The 17,330-nt window shown below is 49.7% G+C and overlaps 1 protein-coding gene across 5 annotated transcripts in view; it reads left to right on the top strand.

Moving 5' to 3' along the window:
• Positions 1-3,978: 3,978 nt before the first annotated feature.
• LOC125448704 (P2R1A-PPP2R2A-interacting phosphatase regulator 1-like) overlaps positions 3,979-17,330 on the top strand; it is a 38,422-nt gene continuing 25,070 nt past the window's right edge. For 2 of the 5 annotated variants that reach the window (XM_059642722.1, XM_059642721.1), the window contains exons 1-3: positions 3,981-4,105; positions 5,053-5,134; positions 9,594-9,650. In XM_059642722.1, coding sequence (XP_059498705.1) covers positions 4,089-4,105; positions 5,053-5,134; positions 9,594-9,650 — 156 coding nt within the window. In that variant the 5' untranslated portion in view covers positions 3,981-4,088. Of the gene's footprint in view, positions 4,106-4,311; positions 4,341-5,052; positions 5,135-9,593; positions 9,651-17,330 lie in introns of those variants that run through there. The other 3 variants (XM_059642723.1, XM_048524170.2, XM_048524171.2) reach the window with 3 other exon arrangements.

Below are 17,330 nucleotides of genomic sequence, written 5' to 3'. Positions count from 1 at the left end.
CTTCCCGCCCCTTCCCCCCTTCCCCCCCCCACCCCTTCCACCCCCCCCACCCCTTCCCCCCCACCCCTTCCCCCCCCACCCACCCCTTCCCCCCCCACCTCTTCCCCCCCCACCTCTTCCCCCCCCACCTCTTCCCCCCCCACCTCTTCCCCCCCCCACCCCTCTTCCCCCCACCCCACCCCTCTTCCCCCACCCCACCCCTCTTCCCCCACCCCACCCCTCTTCCCCCACCCCACCCCTCTTCCCCACCCCACCCCTCTTCCCCCACCCCACCCCACCCCTCTTCCCCCCCCACCACACCCCTCTTCCCCCCCAACCACACCCCTCTTCCCCCCCCCACCACACCCCTCTTCCCCCCCCACCACACCCCTCTTCCCCCCCCCACCACACCCCTCTTCCCCCCCCACCACACCCCTCTTCCCCCCCCCACCACACCCCTCTTCCCCCCCCACCACACCCCTCTTCCCCCCCCACCACACCCCTCTTCCCCCCCCACCACACCCCTCTTCCCCCCCCCACCACACCCCTCTTCCCCCCCCCACCACACCCCTCTTCCCCCCCCACCACACCCCTCTTCCCCCCCCACCACACCCCTCTTCCCCCCCCACCACACCCCTCTTCCCCCCCCCACCACACCCCTCTTCCCCCCCCACCACACCCCTCTTCCCCCCCCCCACCACACCCCTCTTCCCCCCCCCACCACACCCCTCTTCCCCCCCCCCCCCACCACACCCCTCTTCCCCCCCACCACGCCCCTCTGCCCGCCCCCACGCCCCTCTGCCCGCCCCCACGCCCCCCCACCCGCCCCCACGCCCCCCCACCCCTCTTCCCGCCCCCACGCCCCCCCACCCCTCTGCCCGCCCCCACGCCCCCCCACCCCGCTTCCCGCCCCCACGCCCCCCCACCCCGCTTCCCGCCCCCACGCCCCCCCACCCCGCTTCCCGCCCCCACGCCCCCCCCACCCCGCTTCCCGCCCCCACGCCCCCCCCACCCCGCTTCCCGCCCCCACGCCCCCCCACCCCGCTTCCCGCCCCCACGCCCCCCCCACCCCTCTTCCCGCCCCACGCCCCCCCCACCCCTCTTCCGCCCCCACGCACCCCCACCCCTCTTCCGCCCCCACCCCTCTTCCCCGCCCCCACCCCTCTTCCCGCCCCCACCCTATCCCTCTTCCCGCCCCCACCCTATCCCTCTTCCCGCCCCCACCCTACCCCTCTTCCCCCCCTACCCCTCTTCCCCCCCCCCACGCTACCCCTCTTCCCCCCCCACGCCCCCCCCACCACTCTTCCCGCCCCCACCCTACCCCTCTTCCCGCCCCCGCCCTACCCCTCTGCCCCCCCCGCCCTACCCCTCTGCCCCCCCCCGCCCTACCCCTCTGCCCCCCCCCGCCCTACCCCTCTGCCCCCCCCGCCCTACCCCTCTTCCCCCCCCGCCCCTACCCCTCTTCCCCCCCCACCCCACCCCCTCTTCCCCCCCCCACCCCCGCTTCCCCCCCCCACCCCTCTTCCCCCCCCCACCCCTCTTCCCCCACCCCCCCACCCCTCTTCCCACCCCCCCACCCCTCTTCCCCACCCCCCCACCCCTCTTCCCCACCCCCCACCCCTCTTCCCCACCCCCCCACCCACCCCTCTTCCCCCCCTACCCTCTTCCCCCCCCACCCCACCCCCTCTTCCCCCCCCCACCCCACCCCTCTTCCCCCCCCACCCCACCCCTCTTCCCCCCCCACCCCACCCCCTCTTCCCCCCCACCCCACCCCTCTCCCCCCCCCCCCCACCCCTCTCCCCCCCCACCCCACCCCCTCTCCCCACCCCACCCCACCCCTCTCCCCACCCACCCCACCCCTCTCCCCCCGCCACCCCCTCCCCCCCCGCCACCCCTCCCCCCCCGCCACCCCTCCCCCCCCACCTCTCCCCTCTCCCCCCCACCTCTCCCCTCTCCCCCCCCACCTCTCCCCTCTCCCCCCCCCCCCACCTCTCCCCTCTCCCCCCCCCACCTCTCCCCTCTCCCCCCCCCCCCACCTCTCCCCTCTTCCCTCCCCCCACCCGCCCCTCTTCCCCCCCCCCACCCGCCCCTCTTCCCCCCCCCACCCGCCCCTCTTCCCCCCCCCCACCCGCCCCTCTTCCCCCCCCCCACCCGCCCCTCTTCCCCCCCCCACCCGCCCCTCTTCCCCCCCCCCCACCCGCCCCTCTTCCCCCCCCCACCCGCCCCTCTTCCCCCCCCCCACCCGCCCCTCTTCCCCCCCCCACCCGCCCCTCTTCCCCCCCCCCACCCGCCCCTCTTCCCCCCCCCCCACCCGCCCCTCTTCCCCCCCCCCACCCGCCCCTCTTCCCCCCCCCCACCCGCCCCTCTTCCCCCCCCCCACCCGCCCCCTCCTCCCCCCCTCCTCCCCCCCCTCCTCCCCCCCCCTCACCCCCCCCTCCCCCCTCCCCCCCTCCCCCCCCCTCCCCCCCCTCCCCCCCTCCCCCCCCTCCCCCCCTCCCCCCCCTCCCCCCCACCCCCCTCCCTCCCCCCCCCCCCTCCTCTCCCCCCCCTCTCCCCCCCCCCCCTCCTCTCCCCCCCCTCCCCCCTCCCCTCCTCCCCCCTCCCCCCCTCCCCTCCTCCCCCCCTCCCCCCCTCCCCCCCCTCCCCCCTCCCCCCCCTCCCCCCTCCCCTCCCCCCCCTCCCCTCCCCCCCCTCCCCCCCTCCCCTCCCCCCCCTCCCCCCTCCCCCTCCCCTCCCCCCCTCCCCCCCTCCTCTCCCCCCCCTCCCCCCCTCCTCTCCCCCCCTCCCCCCCCTCCTCTCCCCCCCTCCCCCCCTCCTCTCCCCCCCTCCCCCCCTCCTCTCCCCCCCTCCCCCCCTCCCTCTCCCCCCCCCTCCTCTCCCCCCCCCTCCCCCCCCTCCTCTCCCCCCCCTCCCCCCCTCCTCTCCCCCCCCTCCCCCCCTCCCTCTCCCCCCCCTCCCCCTCTCCCCCCCCCCCTCTCCCCCCCCTCCCCCTCTCCCCCCCCTCCCCCTCTCTCCCCCCCCTCCCCTCCCCCTCTCCCCCCCCTCCCCTCTTCCCCCCCTCCCCCTCTTCCCCCCCCTCCCCCTCTTCCCCCCCTCCCCCTCTTCCCCCCCTCCCCCTCTTCCCCCCCCTCCCCCTCTTCCCCCCCCTCCCCCTCTTCCCCCCCCTCCCCCTCTTCCCCCCCCTCCCCCTCTCCCCCCCCCTCCCCCTCTTCCCCCCCCCCTCCCCCTCTTCCCCCCCCTCCCCCTCTTCCCCCCCCTCCCCCTCTCCCCCCCCCTCCCCCTCTCCCCCCCTCTCCCCCTCTCCCCCCCTCCCCCTCTCCCCCCCTCCCCTCCCCCTCTCCCCCCCTCCCCTCCCCCTCTCCCCCCCCTCCCCTCCTCCTCTCCCCCCCTCCTCTCCCCCCTCCTCTCCTCCTCTCTCCTCCCCACTCCACCCCCCCGAAGGGTCACTTGACCCAAAACGTAAACTCTGATTTCTCTCTGGAGATGCTGCCAGACCTGTTGAGCTTTTCCAGCAATTTTTGTTTTTTATTTTAGTTACATTGTACCTTATGTGAAGTGTCTAGGAACACTTTAACACATTGAAAGTTCTCTGTAAGTGAAAATCTTGGTTTTTAATGGTGTCCAGATCTTGGTCGCAAAGATGCATCATTATTGTCTAACTTGTTATTTAGCCCTGGCTGATGTTATTGTCACTGGACCTCTGAAAATGCCAGTCTGTTGATTTGATGGCTCTGTGATGATCAGCCAGGCGAGCAGAGATGCTGGAGGGTCGCCAGTGGCTTGTGGCACGAGGCAAAATCAGTGTCTGTACTCTGTCATTTCTGGGCTGTCATCACTGGAAGTGATCTTAGCTCTCGCCAGAGCCAGGATTGTTGGTGAGCAGTCCGATTGGAAATTGGGCTGACTGCCATAGTCTTGGATTCCAATCAGGAGGCATCCGTGTTTGGAACATTCAGTACTGGCTGCGCATGCAGCAACAGCTGTTAGTATGATTCTGTCCATAGAGGAGACATGGAGGAGAGCCTATGTTTGGTTTCTGTGTTTTGGAAAGCGCTGTCTCTTTCCCTGGTACGATCCTACAGGAACGAACGGCTCCCTGATCGTTCTGCATGTGTCAGCCTAAACGGTGAGTGTTAATGGACTATTAACCCCAGGCAACCGCACTGCAAATCCAGCTGTCATCCTGTTTCTTGCCTGTTATTCCTACAGGTGATAGAAATCTGGAGCTGGATCCCTTTCTGAACAGTTTGGCCAATGGCAGTGGTCTGTACCTGACCTGATACACCTCCATACACTGGGACCAAACTTAGCCCCTGTTTGACTCGTACCTTGTGTGGCACTGTAGTTATGAACCAAACAACGTGAGTCACTAAGTGTGTCCTGCTGTCAGCGACTAGCACGAACATACATTGACTGAGCAGTCTTGCTTCAGGAGTTACATACCCCAAATGGTATGCTTTGTGGAAGCTGAAGCACGCGACCTTGCATGTTGAACCTTGACTTTGTGATTCTGCATAATTTCCAAGCTTGGGTGGTCCCAACATGGCCACTGATTGTGAGATTATACAGCAGGTCATGTGTTCTTAGATTAAAAGATGAAATGCACTAGGATCGTAACTTGAAATTGATGCTTGCTATTATTAACAATCAGCATTCAGGAATTTTCCAAAGAGACAGATCATCTGATTTTTCTGGAAGAGAGTGAAAATCTGGCATACTCTTGTGAGTTTGGATTCTGTTGCTATTAGCGGTTAGAAACAATCCCTCCATGCTGTGAAATACATACCTGAGCCTTGAACAATATAGCCTTTTAATATAGTGGGCACGAGATAACAGGCACAAGTGTTAGTTAAAGTCAGGTAACTGGGAAGCATTTACTGCGCATTGTATTCTACTCTGTTTCTTTTGCTTGTCTGTCTTGTGCATGTGATGCATCTCGATATTTGTGACTAGTCCAAAACAAGCAAACTTTAGTTTGGCCTGTGAACATTGATGCTGAAAACAGTAAGGCCCTGTTTTTGAGTCCTTGGTGGACGCACTGGCTAATCTCTCTTTTTTGTTTTTTTTTTGCAGCGACTCATCTCCAGTGTTTCAGCCAACGTCGCTCCGGTGCCGAAGGAGCAGTGCCTCAGTAAACCTCAGCTGTCCGAGTTCGGTGAGTAAAGTGAGGCAACCTCGGTTTTCTCGTTCCTTCATACAGGCTTCGGTCTGTGTATTGTTTCAGGTACCAAGTTATTCTGGAGTTGGGAATTACTCTCCCAGACAAATCAGAATGCGCCCTACCCCGGCAACCCTGTTTCTCCATGAGCTGCTCAAACAGTAACAGGCCAATCTTTATTTGGCTTAACTTTCCCAAGTGACACTCGAGATTCATGGTGCAACAGTACTGATGTGCATTTATGTAGTGCGAATGAAGTGAGGAGGTGCCTTGATGTTGTGCAGAATTAACACAGAAATTTGGCACTCAGCAAGAGAAGGTGTTAGGGGCATGATTAAAAGTTTGGTCAAATTAAGTTTCAATGCAGATTTTCTTCAGTGAATGCTAGAACCTAAGCCTTCAGCTGCTGAGGACAGCATGGGGTGAAGAGAGTGGGAGAAACAGTCAATTTGATTTGGAGGAATGCAGGAATTTGTCTGAGGTGTATATTTGTGGAAGGATACAGAGGCAAGGCCACCAGGAGGCTTTAATAACGGACTCTAATAATTTTTAAGTCTTTCAGACTACAGAGCAGCATGTTAGCCAGCTGAGTTAAGCTGACGTAATACTCCCAAATTGTTATGTTCTGTAAACTGAGCTGATTACTTGTTGGCACTTTGCCATACCTCTTTTTGTCTTCAGATATTTTGGGACTTTTGTTTAAACTCCAACACGCGTTTGCCATCGTTCTCTGCTCTATTCTTCGAAGGGAAGTATACCACTTTGCTTATAAAGTGCTTTGGCACGTGAGTCCAGGAAGTCACAAGAGGCTTGACAGAAATGTATATCTTTCTTTCGTCCTGTCTGATCTGAGTGCCGATCCCAGTCTGTCCTCTTCCCTGCCATGCTTTCCTTGTGTCTGGTAGCAATGGATATACAATGATTCTCAGCTGGGGCTGCTCTTTCTTTCTTATCTTACTCCAGCCCTTTCAGAAAATGCCAGACTTGGCATCATTCCAGTTGTGTTCCCTTGAATGTGAAAGCCATGGATGTCAGTGTGTCATGCGCTACTTCATACCAAGAATGACTAAAGCACGGGCAAGGATGTGCCACTCTTTGGGTAGTAGCTAGCTTTCCACAGGAGCAATTCCCCTACTGCCAATCCTTTGCCTTTTCCTGTACCACCACAGAATTTTCCCAGTTTGAAAGTGATATGCAAAGCAGAGGTTTGGAACATTCTTCCACAAACACCAGGTGCAGCAGGGTCAATTTTTCTGAGACCAAAAGTATTTTGTTAGCCAAATTGAAGGAATACAAGACAAAGTCAGGGTTATGAAACTAGGTCGCTGAGCATCTATGATATTCCTGAACATCTGAACAGACTTGAGTGCTGAGCTATACTAGGCTATTCAGCCTCCTGAATCTGTTGTGCTGTTCTGCAACATGGATGGCCATCTACCTCAACACCAAATTTCCGTGCTATCCCTAACATCCTTGATGTTATTATAATCCAGAAATCTATTAGTCTCTGTCTTGAATATTCTTAGTGATTGACCTTCCACAATGTTTTATCTGTAGATGCTTCTGACCTCTGTTTTAATTACTTACCTTTTATTCTGCAATCCCACAGCCAGAGGAAACATCCTGTCACTCCCCTTTAGGTATCCTGTAATTTTTTGAGATTTGCCTTTTAATCGTCTAAGCTCCTGAGAATACAGGTTCAGTCCCTACTTGGGATAGGCCCATCATCCCAGAAATCAGCCTGCGGAACATCATCTGCGCTCTCTCAATGGCAACTGCGTCCTTCTTTAGGCAATAGACCAGACTGCAGTAATTACTCCAGAAACTCCAGTGTTCTATGAAATGAATACATTCTATCTGTTTTTATATTTAAGCACAAGTTGTTTTTGTGACTCACTCTCCGTCCTGCTTCAAGATCCACTTGGTCAAAGGTTTGCTCACCATTTCTCATTCTCACCATGACGCTTTTTTCTTCTCCTCTCCCCCCGCTGCAACAACCTCAAAGTTTCCAGTTTACAAGGACATGAGCATGAGAGGTTACATAAGCATCAGGCAGGCAGGTGCTGTAAGTGCTCCTAGGCCACTGGCAGTAGTGGGCTTTCCCTGGAAGGAGACGGATCTGTGGATCAGTGCTTACCAAAGAAACAAACTGAAACTTCTGAAAACTATTCTATCCCATGACATTGCTTCTGGTGAATAGAAGGATACAGGCTTGAGCATTGTTATGGACCAGACCAGAACCCTCAAAATATGTTAAAAAGATAGCCTACACCCTAACTTATTCTTATTTTAAAGATAAATGTCAGGCACTGTGTTTTAGATGCAATTCAATTGGTTTAATTACTCAACATTAAGCAAAACAAATTTATTCAAACACTATGGTTAAAATACAACAAAAGAAGGAAGAACGTGGAATAACATGACTCTTTTGGAAAACTCAACAGAATAACATCACTAATTAGCTGTTCCAATATAGTAACATCCCATAAACACACCCTTGGCAATTGGCAAATGGCAAATTCAGAAAACAGACAATTCCAGCAGCCCAGGAAGCAAACACCCAGCTTCTGGCTGTAATCAAGAGAGGGAAAAATAGTTTCCACTTCTTCCGGAGCCCACCTGAAACTGCTGCTGAAAACTCAAAATCTTTGGTTCAGTGGGTGGGAGCTTGACCACACCCTTTCAGGCTGCTTCTATTGTTCAAGCTGTTTGTTTTAAAAAAAGGCCCCAAGGCTTCACAAGTTGTTTATCTTCTCATGGACATTTCACAAGAATATTACATTGCAAATATGTAACTGAGATGCAGAAGGAGATACTGAGTCAGATGCCCTAAAGCTTAGTCAAGTAGTTTCAAGAGTTCTAAGGAATAGGACTTAAAGTTTTAACTCTGTTTCACTCTCCACAGATATTTCCTGATATGCTGAGTTTCTCCACCATTCTTTTTAATTTCAGGTTGCTAGCGACCTTTCGTATTGTGTTGTTGAGTTGGGTTTGAAGAACTGAATTAAAGTAGGAATACAAAGTTGAGAGTGTGAGGAGGGAATTTTTGAGCTTGGACGCTGGGCAGCTTAAAGGATGGCCGCTGATTGTAGGGGGGGTTAAAATTGGTTATGTTCAAGAGGCCAAAATGAGAAGGTCTAAAGGATTTGATTTGATTTGATCTGATTTATTATTGTCATGTGTACCTATGTACAGTGAGAAGTTTTGTTTTGTGTGCAGCACAGGCAGATCATACCATACAAAGTGCATTAGGGTGACTGAACAGAGGATACAATATTACAGCTACAGAGGAGGTGCACAAAAAGCAAGACCAATGTTAGATTTGAAATTTGAGAGGCCCATTCACGAGTGCAATAACAGCTGGGAAGCAGCTGTTCTTGAACCTGTTGGTACATGTGTTTAAGAAGGTTTAGAAGGGGTGGATGCTAGGAAGTTGTTTCCGTTAGGCGGGGAGACTAGGACCCGTGGGCACAGCCTTAAAATTAGAGGGGGTAAATTTAAAACTGAGAAAGAAGAAGTCTTGTTGTGCTTTCTTGACCATCACACCAATGTATGTGGTCCAGGACAGATTGTTGGGTTGTGATGCTGAAGAAGGTTACAGAAATGGGGAGGATGAGGCGTTGAAGGTCTTTGTAAACAAGGGTGAGAAGTTTAAAATAATGCTGTTGCTTGACCTTGAGCCAGGTTAAGTCAGCATGTACAAGGGTAATGGAAGAATGGGATTTCTTGGAAATTAAGAAACAAGACAGTAAAGATTTGAATGTGCTTGAGTTTATAATAAATAGGAATGTGGGGTACTAGCCAGAAATGCATTACATTGGCCATGTCTGGAGTTAGAACCAGGAATGAATGAGCTGCCCACGTAACAAACAGTGAAATTTTGTGGGATTTGGGTGGCAGATCAGTTTCTTTGTCCCAGCCATGCTTAAAAGTTGATTTTCAGCTTGTCCAAGCTTTCAGTTGGCACGATATATGATGATTGTCTTCCATGCTGAGTGCGTAGTGCAATTGGCAGACCTGACAGTATGTGACAGTCTTAGAACCGATGATTCTGTAGAGGCTAGGAAATGAAATGATGCCTTGGCATTTAGACATGCTGGCATGTGCACCCTTATTTGGCTGAAATACTTGTAAGAGTATTCTTAGCAAGAGAAGGAATTGTCCCACCATGCCTGGAAAACCAGACCAGGAAAAGAATCGTAACATGTAGGAGTCTGTAGTCATGTTGCATGTGCAGGAAAGTGGAATGAGGATTCACCTGATACGTTTTGATCATTTCACTTGTCTGTTTTATATTTAAATCCCACTTCATTTCACAGTTGCTCAGCAGAACAGGGATTCCAAAGTTTAGCTTGTTACATAAATTTTAAATATTCAGGTCAATTTCTAATTAGGAACACAATGTGCAAGTTGAATGACAATCTTTTTGTTTTTGTTTCCCTCCCTATTCTTCCAGTCTTTTCCGCTATCACCATTTCGAACTTTCAGCAGCAGGATTGACCAGATTAGGCAGGTAAGTCGTAATTTTTTCATGTCTGGTGCCTTAAACCCAATCGAGTTAAAATCAAGATATTTGCTTCACAGGCTAGGTGTCTTCAGGTCAGCTGTTTTACAATACGGCAGTGCCATTACCAACAGATGCATGACATGGTGTGCACAGCATGCGTGTACAATTAGTAATTGACATGAACCCACATCAGCTCAGTTATCAGAATGATTTTAGCATTGTTTTTAATAATTGGTAAACCTCTGTTTTGAGAGTGGTAGATCAGTTTTACATAAATTTTATATCTGTTGTCAAGAACCAAAAAGTCCTTAATTGTTCCCTTTTTCTTGAAATAATTAGCGTCTGTGTGTAATTGGTTGGATTTAGCTGGCAGCAAAACAAACGTGTTTTAAAGCTCCAAAATATTTTTCAGTTTACTGCCACTAGGACTTGCTAAAACAAAAAATATTCATTCACGGGATATGGGTATTGCTGGCTAGCTGGCATTTATTACCAATGCCTAATTGCCCTTGAGTAGGTGATAATTTTTTTAAAAACTCATTTACAGAATTAGGGCATCAATGGATAGGCCAACATTTATTGTACATCCCAGAGGATAGTTAAGAGTCAGGGATATTGATGTGGTCTGGAGTCACATTTATGCCAGTTTTCTTCCCAAAATCCCATTGAAGCAACTTGACATTCTGCTTTTGAATTTTTCCACAAAGGTTTATGATCAATATATGTTAGTGTCTCCCCGTGGCTCTGATGGACATCGACTTCAAAATCGATGTTCTGTGTTCTATCCAGTAGCACCCCCAGAGTTTCTTTCCCATTGTAGAGTATCTCTGCTGTTACTGTAGCCTTTCAGAATAAATACCCTGCTGGTTTCCCTATATCTAACCCATCTTCTTGTAGCAAGTCTCCATCTGTCCTGGTTCATTAGCATCAATTGCCATCTTGAGGGACTTGGTGAAAAAAGATGAACCAACACTGGGTTGCTCCAGACCTCTCAGAAAATGCATGGTATTTCCCAGACCCCTCAACCATTTTTCTTTGCTGCAGTTAGTCAGTAGAGCAACTATAATGTGGAAATTTGATACAAAAATCCAGTGGGAACCACACATTTCTCATTCAGTCTTGTGTATAGAGAACTTCATTGAATGCTTGTAGTTTTGCTGCTGTTTGTGACACTGTTCTTTTGTCCTGTACGTCTGAGGTAACTTACCCATGCTTTCAGCATGGTCCTTCCTTAATATCTCCTGATGGTACTTGATGGCACTGCAATCTGGTGAACCATTGTCTAATCTTCATTCGCAGGTCTGTGAGAAAGTCTCCACTTCCTCATCAAAATCTCATTTTTAATTTAGTAATATTCTGGAATACCCGGCATTAGGGTGAGATCCTAGGGTGTTTCCAGCTGTCTTGGGAATCGAAGGTGCCTTCCTTTCATCTCCCACCTTCTTTCCATCTTGGGTTTATGGGGTGATGAAAAATGGGTTTGGATTTGTTGACAATCTTTTAATCGTTTTCCATCTCAACTGTGTGTCCAATTGTTGAAGACATCTGGTTTCCTGTGTAGTTGCTTAGAATTGTAGGCAGGTTCTTACAATTAACTGCAAGCTGCTTCTGGCAGTTCCACTTTGGGGGAGGTGATGGCCTAATGGATTTGTTGCTGGTCTGTTAATCCAGAGACCTAGGTAATGTGCTGGGGTCCTGGGTTGAAATCCCACCTTGGCAGATGGTGGAATTTGAATTCAATAAATATCTGTAATTAAGAGTCTAACGATGATTATGACTCCATTGCTGATTGGGGAAAATCCCATCTGGTTCACTGATATCCTTTAGGAAAGGAAATCTGCCATCTTTAGCTGGTCTGGCCTACATGAGACTTCAGACCCACAGCAATGTGGTTGAGTCATAATTGCCCTCTGGGCGACCAGGGATGGGCAATAAATGCTGGCTGAGCCAGTGATGCCCTCATGCCATGAATGAATAATTTAAAAAAAATTCTGTCTGCATTCTTCAGGAATAACTAACATCAAGAATAACGTTTCTTGCTATCTCATAATCTGTAGAGGCCTCCTCAGACACTTAATGGTAATAGCTTAACAAATTATTCCTGTCAGTCGTCTTGAATAATTTCCTGTTTTCTTTTCACTCTCTCATTTTCCTCATCAGAAGGTTCCTAGGAATCTAGTGGATCCTTTTTTAGTTCCAGCCTTTTAAGCTAGTTTTCTCTTCCTTACTCTCTCGCTCTCTTTTCTGTTCCCTGCTCTCCTTCCCCTTTGTAATTTTAGTTCCAGCTTCTTAAATACTGTTAAGTTTTCTTTCAATTCTCCTTCCTGTTTATATTACTTTTTCAATTTGCTACATAAAGCTGCTTCATCTGTAATTAAATTCCAGCTAATTAAGCAAATTACCATCTACTTTGCTTTCTCTTTCTTCCACTTTCAAATGCTGTCTAATCATTCAGTACATTCTTCCTTTCTAGGCCTGCTTTAAATTCCAGCTTCCAACTTTTCTGCCAAGACAATTAGCTAAGTCTTGGTTAACCCTCCTGAATCTCTGAAGGACACATTTTTACCTTTCCAGAAAAGATCTTGGCAACTGACACAACCAGTTTGGGCTAGGACTTGTTGCCCATCTCTAATTGCTGTTGAGATGGTGGTGGTGAACAGTATTCTTGAACTGCTGCAGTCCATTTGGTGTAGATAAACCCACACTGAGGTTAGGTTGGGAGTTCCAAGGTTTTCACACACTAACTGAAGGAATGACCATCTACTTCCAAGTCGGGATGGTGAGTGGCTTAGAGTGGAACTTGGATGTGGTGGTGGTAGTATGTACCCGCCACCCATTTCCTCTACAGGGTGTTAGCTGTGGGTTTGGAAGGTGCTATGGAAGGAGATTTGATAAGTTTCTGCAGCTCATCTTGTAAATGATCCTTACTGCTGCTACTTGTGTGTAAGTGGTGCCAGTCAAGCAATCTGCTTTGCCCTGGGTGGTGTCAAGTTTCTTGTGTTGTTGGAGCTGCACTCATCCAGGCAAGTGGGAAGTATTCTATCACACTTGTGCCTTGTAGATGGCAGGTGCGCACTGTGGCATCAAGAAATGAGTAAATTGCTGTAAGACTTCTAATCTCTGACCTGCTGTTGTAACCATAGTATTTATATGGCTTTTTAGTTCAGTTTCTGGTCAATGGTAATCCCCCAAAATGTTAATTCTCGAGGAGTTTAGTGACATAATTGAATTTCAAGAAGCATTGGTTAGATTCTCTCTAGTTAGAAATAACCATTCGTTGCCACTTGTCAGCCAAGCCTGGGTATTGTACAAGTCCTGTTACATTTGGACATTTAGTGCTTCAGTATCTGAATGTTGTCCAGTCATCAATGAACATCCCATTTCTGACCTTATGATGCAGAGAAGGTATTTGGTGAAGCGGCTGAAGATGGTTAAGCCTAAGGCATTACCTTGAGGAACTTTGAGAGTGCTTGTTGTATGGTGGTGTTGTCCCTATCTCTCAGCCAGGAGTCTTAGATTCATGTCCCATCTCCTTCATAGGTGTGCTAACTTCTCTATACAGGTTGATTAGCAAGTATCTACCCAAGAAGAATTCATGCGGAGATGTAGAGAGGCTGAAATAATTGACCACCAACAACATCATTTTGTGCCAGATATGATTGCAGCCAGTATGGAGATTTTCTCCTGGTTCCCAATGACTCTAGTTTTGCAAAGATTTCTTGATTGTACACTTAGTTAATTGTAGCCTTGATAACAAGGGCAGTGACTTTTACCTTGCACCTGGAGTACAGCTCTTTTGTCCATGTTTGGCCCAAGGCTGTAATGAGCTTAGGAGGTGAGTGGCTTTGGCAGAACCCAAATTGAGCAGAAATGAGCAGGTTACTGCCTTTCCAAGTGATGTTGATGATACCGTTGATGACCCCTTCCATTGGTTTTCTGATGATTGAGGCCGATGGGGCTGGATTTGTCTGGCACTTTTGTGTACAGCACGTGGCTGGGTAGATGCCTGTGTTGTAACTGTAATTGCATTAGGGATGCAGGCACAAGTCTTCAGTACTGTTGCCAGAAAATTCTCTCTGATAGCCTCTTTAGAATTAAATGTCTCTGTCCGTTCCTTGGTATCACATAGAATGAATTGAATTGGCTGAGGACTGCACCTGTGATGCTGTGGATCTCTGGAGGAGACCTGGATGGATTAGACCAATACAGGAGGATCTGTTCTTATCTAAATTGTTTGTGCTGCTGCTCGTGTTACGCATAGGATAAAAATAAATTACATCACTGATCATAAATTTAAGGTGATTATGCCCAACATATTAAGTAGACTGTCTGCAGCTTAACATTGATAAAACCATACAATAACTTAATGCCTTACAAGCTGTTTCACATTCAATAAGGTATATCACAACTCCACCTTCTAGTGCTACCTCCCATCATTTTCTTTCCCCACTCAAAACCCAATGACCAAGCATCCACAGCTGTTTGCGGTAGAGAATTTCAAAGATTCACAACCCCCTGACTGAAAATAAAATCTCACCACCTGACCCTAGATGGGCAGGCCCATATTGTGACATTAACCCTTAACTTTAGGTTTTCCAGTCAGCATCTCTCACCATCTACTGTCGAGCACCTTAAGAGTTTAATGTATTTCAGTGGCATCTCTACTCATTCTTCTAGACTACAGAGAATATGGACCCATCAGTCTAGTAAACCTGAGTCAAACCTTGTCACCGAGCAGCACCCCAGGGTGGGGTCTCACCAAAGTCTTGTGGGACCAGATGGGTGGATCATACAAGGTTATGTTACGATGCACATCACAAGATGTGGAGTATGGAAGTAGTTACTACAGTTGTACATGGCAGCGAATCCACACATATATTAGTGTGCTCAGTTTTAGTTATCTTTCCTGCATCGTAGACGATTCACTCAACTGATGCCTGGGATGAAGGGATCGTCTTATCAGGAAAGGTAGAGCAGGTTAGTTTTGTACCTGCTGGAGTTTAAAAGAATGAGAGGTGATCTTATTGAAACATGAAAGGTGCTGTCAGTGTAGATGCTGAGAGGATGTTTCCCTTCATGGACAGAATAAAGGTTGCCCCATTTAAGATGGAAATGAAGAGACATCTCTTCTACCAGGGAGTCCTATTAGTGTCTGGAATTTACTTCCTCAGTAAGCAGTGATGGTTGGACCATTATGTTAGATTTTCAGTTCACAAAGAAGTCTTGGATTTTGGGGTCAAAGAACAAAGAAAATTACAGCACAGGAGCAGGCCCTTCGTCCCTCCAAGCCTGCGCCGATCAAGATCCTCTGTCTAACCTGTCATCTATTTTCTAACAGTCTGTGTCCGTTTGCTCCCTGCCCATCCATGTACCTATCCAAATATATCTTAAAAGACGCTAACGTGTCTGTGTCTACCACCTCTGCTGGCAACGCGTTCCAGGCACCCACCACCCTCTGTGTAAAGAACTTTCCATGCATATCTCCCTTAAACGTTCCTCCTCTCACTTTGAACTCATGACCCCTAGTAATTGAATCCCCCACTCTGGGGGCGGGGGGAGAAAGCTTTTTGCTATCCACCTTGTCTATACCCCTCATGATTTTGTAGACCTCAATCAGGTCCTCCCTCAATCTCTGTCTTTCTAATGAAAATAATCCTAATCTACTCAACCTCTCTTCATAGCTAGCACCCTCCATACCAGGCAACATCCTGGTGAACCTCCTCTGCACCTTCTCCAAAGCATCCACATCCTTTTGGTAATGTGGTGACCAGAACTGTACACAGTACTCCAAATGTGGCCGAACCAAAGTCCTATACAACTGCAACATGACCTGCCAACTCTTGTACTCAATATCCCGTCCAACGAAGGAAAGCATGCCATATGCCTTTTTGACCACCCTATTGATCTGCGTTGTCACCTTCAGAGAACCATGGACCTGAACACCCAGATCTCTTTGTTCATCAATTTTCCCTGTGAGTTTTCCATTTACTGTATAGTTTGCCCTTGAATTTGATCTTCCAAAATGCATCACCTCGCATTTGCCCGGATTGAACTCCATCCTCCATTTATCTGCCCAACTCTCCAGTCTATCTATATTCTGCTGTAATCTCTGACAGTCCCCTTCACTATCAGCTACTCCACCAATCTTAGTGTCATCACCAAACTTGCTGATCAGACCACCTACACCTCCCTCCAAATCATTTACATATATCACAAACAACAGTGGTCCCAGCACAGATCCCTGTGGATCACCACTGGTTACAGATCTCCAATTTGAGAAACTCCCTTCTACTATTACTGTCTGTCTCCTGTTGACTAGCCAGTTTTTTTTAATCCATCTAGCTAGCACATCCTGGACCCCGTGTGACTTCACTTTCTCCATCAGCCTGCCATGGGGAACCTTATCAAATGCCTTACTGAAATCCATGTGTATGACATCTACAGCCTTTCCCTCATTAATCAACTTTGTCACGTCCTCAAAGAATTCTATTCAGTTGGTAAGACATGACCTTCCCTGCACAAAACCATGTTGCCTATCACTGATAAGCCCATTTTCTTCCAAATGGGAATAGAAACTATCCCTCAGTATCTTCTCCTGTAGCTTCCCGACCACTGACGTCAGGCTCACTGGTCGATAATTACCTGGATTATCCTTGCTGCCCTTCTTAAACAAGGGGACAACATTAGCAAGTCTCCAGTCCTCTGGGACCTCACCCGAGTCTAAGGACGCTGTAAAGATATCTGTTAGGGCCCCGGTTATTTCCTCTCTCACTTCCCTCCCCAACCTGGAATAGATCCCATCCGGACCTGGGGACTTGTCCACCTTAATGTCTTTTAGGATACCTAACACTTCCTCCTTCCTTATGTCAACTTGACCTAGACTAAGCAAACATCTATCCCTAACCTCAGCATCCGTCATGTCCCTCTCCTTGGTGAATACCGATGCAAAGTACTCGTTAAGAATGTCACCCATTTTCTCTGACTCAGCACATAACTTTCCTTCTTTGTCCTTAAGTGGGCCAATCCTTTCTCTAGTTACCCTCTTGCTCTTTATATATGAATAAGAGGCTTTGGGATTTTCCTTAACCATGTTTTCCAGCAAGATCTCATGTCCTCTCTTAGCCCTCTTAATCCTTCGTTTCAGATTCGCTCTACATTCCCAATATTCTTGCAAAGCTTTGTCTGTCATCAGTCGCCTAGGCCTCATGTATGCTTCCTTTTTCCTCTTGGTTAGTCTCACAATTTCACCTGTCATCCATGGCTCCCTAATCTTGCCTTTTCTATTCCTCATTTTCACAGGAACATGTCTCTCCTGCTAATCAACCTCTCCTTAAAAGCCTCCCACATATCAAATGTGGATTTACCTTCAAATAGTTTCTCCTAATCTACATTCCTCAGATTCTGCTGAATCTTGGTATAGTTGGCCTTCCCCCAGTTTAGTACTCTTCCTTTAGGACTTCTCCTATCCTTGTCCATGAGTATTGTAAAACTTACGGTGGAACACCACTGGTCACAGGTGTCCAATTTGAGAAATTCCCTTATACTATTCTGTCTCCTGTTGCCTAGCCAGTTTCTTATCCATCTAGCTACACACCCTGGACCCCATGTGACTTCACTTTCTCTATCAGCCTGTCATGGGGAACCTTATCAAACGTTTGTATATGACATCTACAGCCTTTCCCTCAT

Source organism: Stegostoma tigrinum, chromosome 45 (genome assembly GCF_030684315.1).
Source record: "Stegostoma tigrinum isolate sSteTig4 chromosome 45, sSteTig4.hap1, whole genome shotgun sequence".
In the NCBI taxonomy this organism is placed as follows: Eukaryota; Metazoa; Chordata; class Chondrichthyes; order Orectolobiformes; family Stegostomatidae; genus Stegostoma; species Stegostoma tigrinum.
This window is presented reverse-complemented; position numbering and strand designations above follow the sequence as displayed.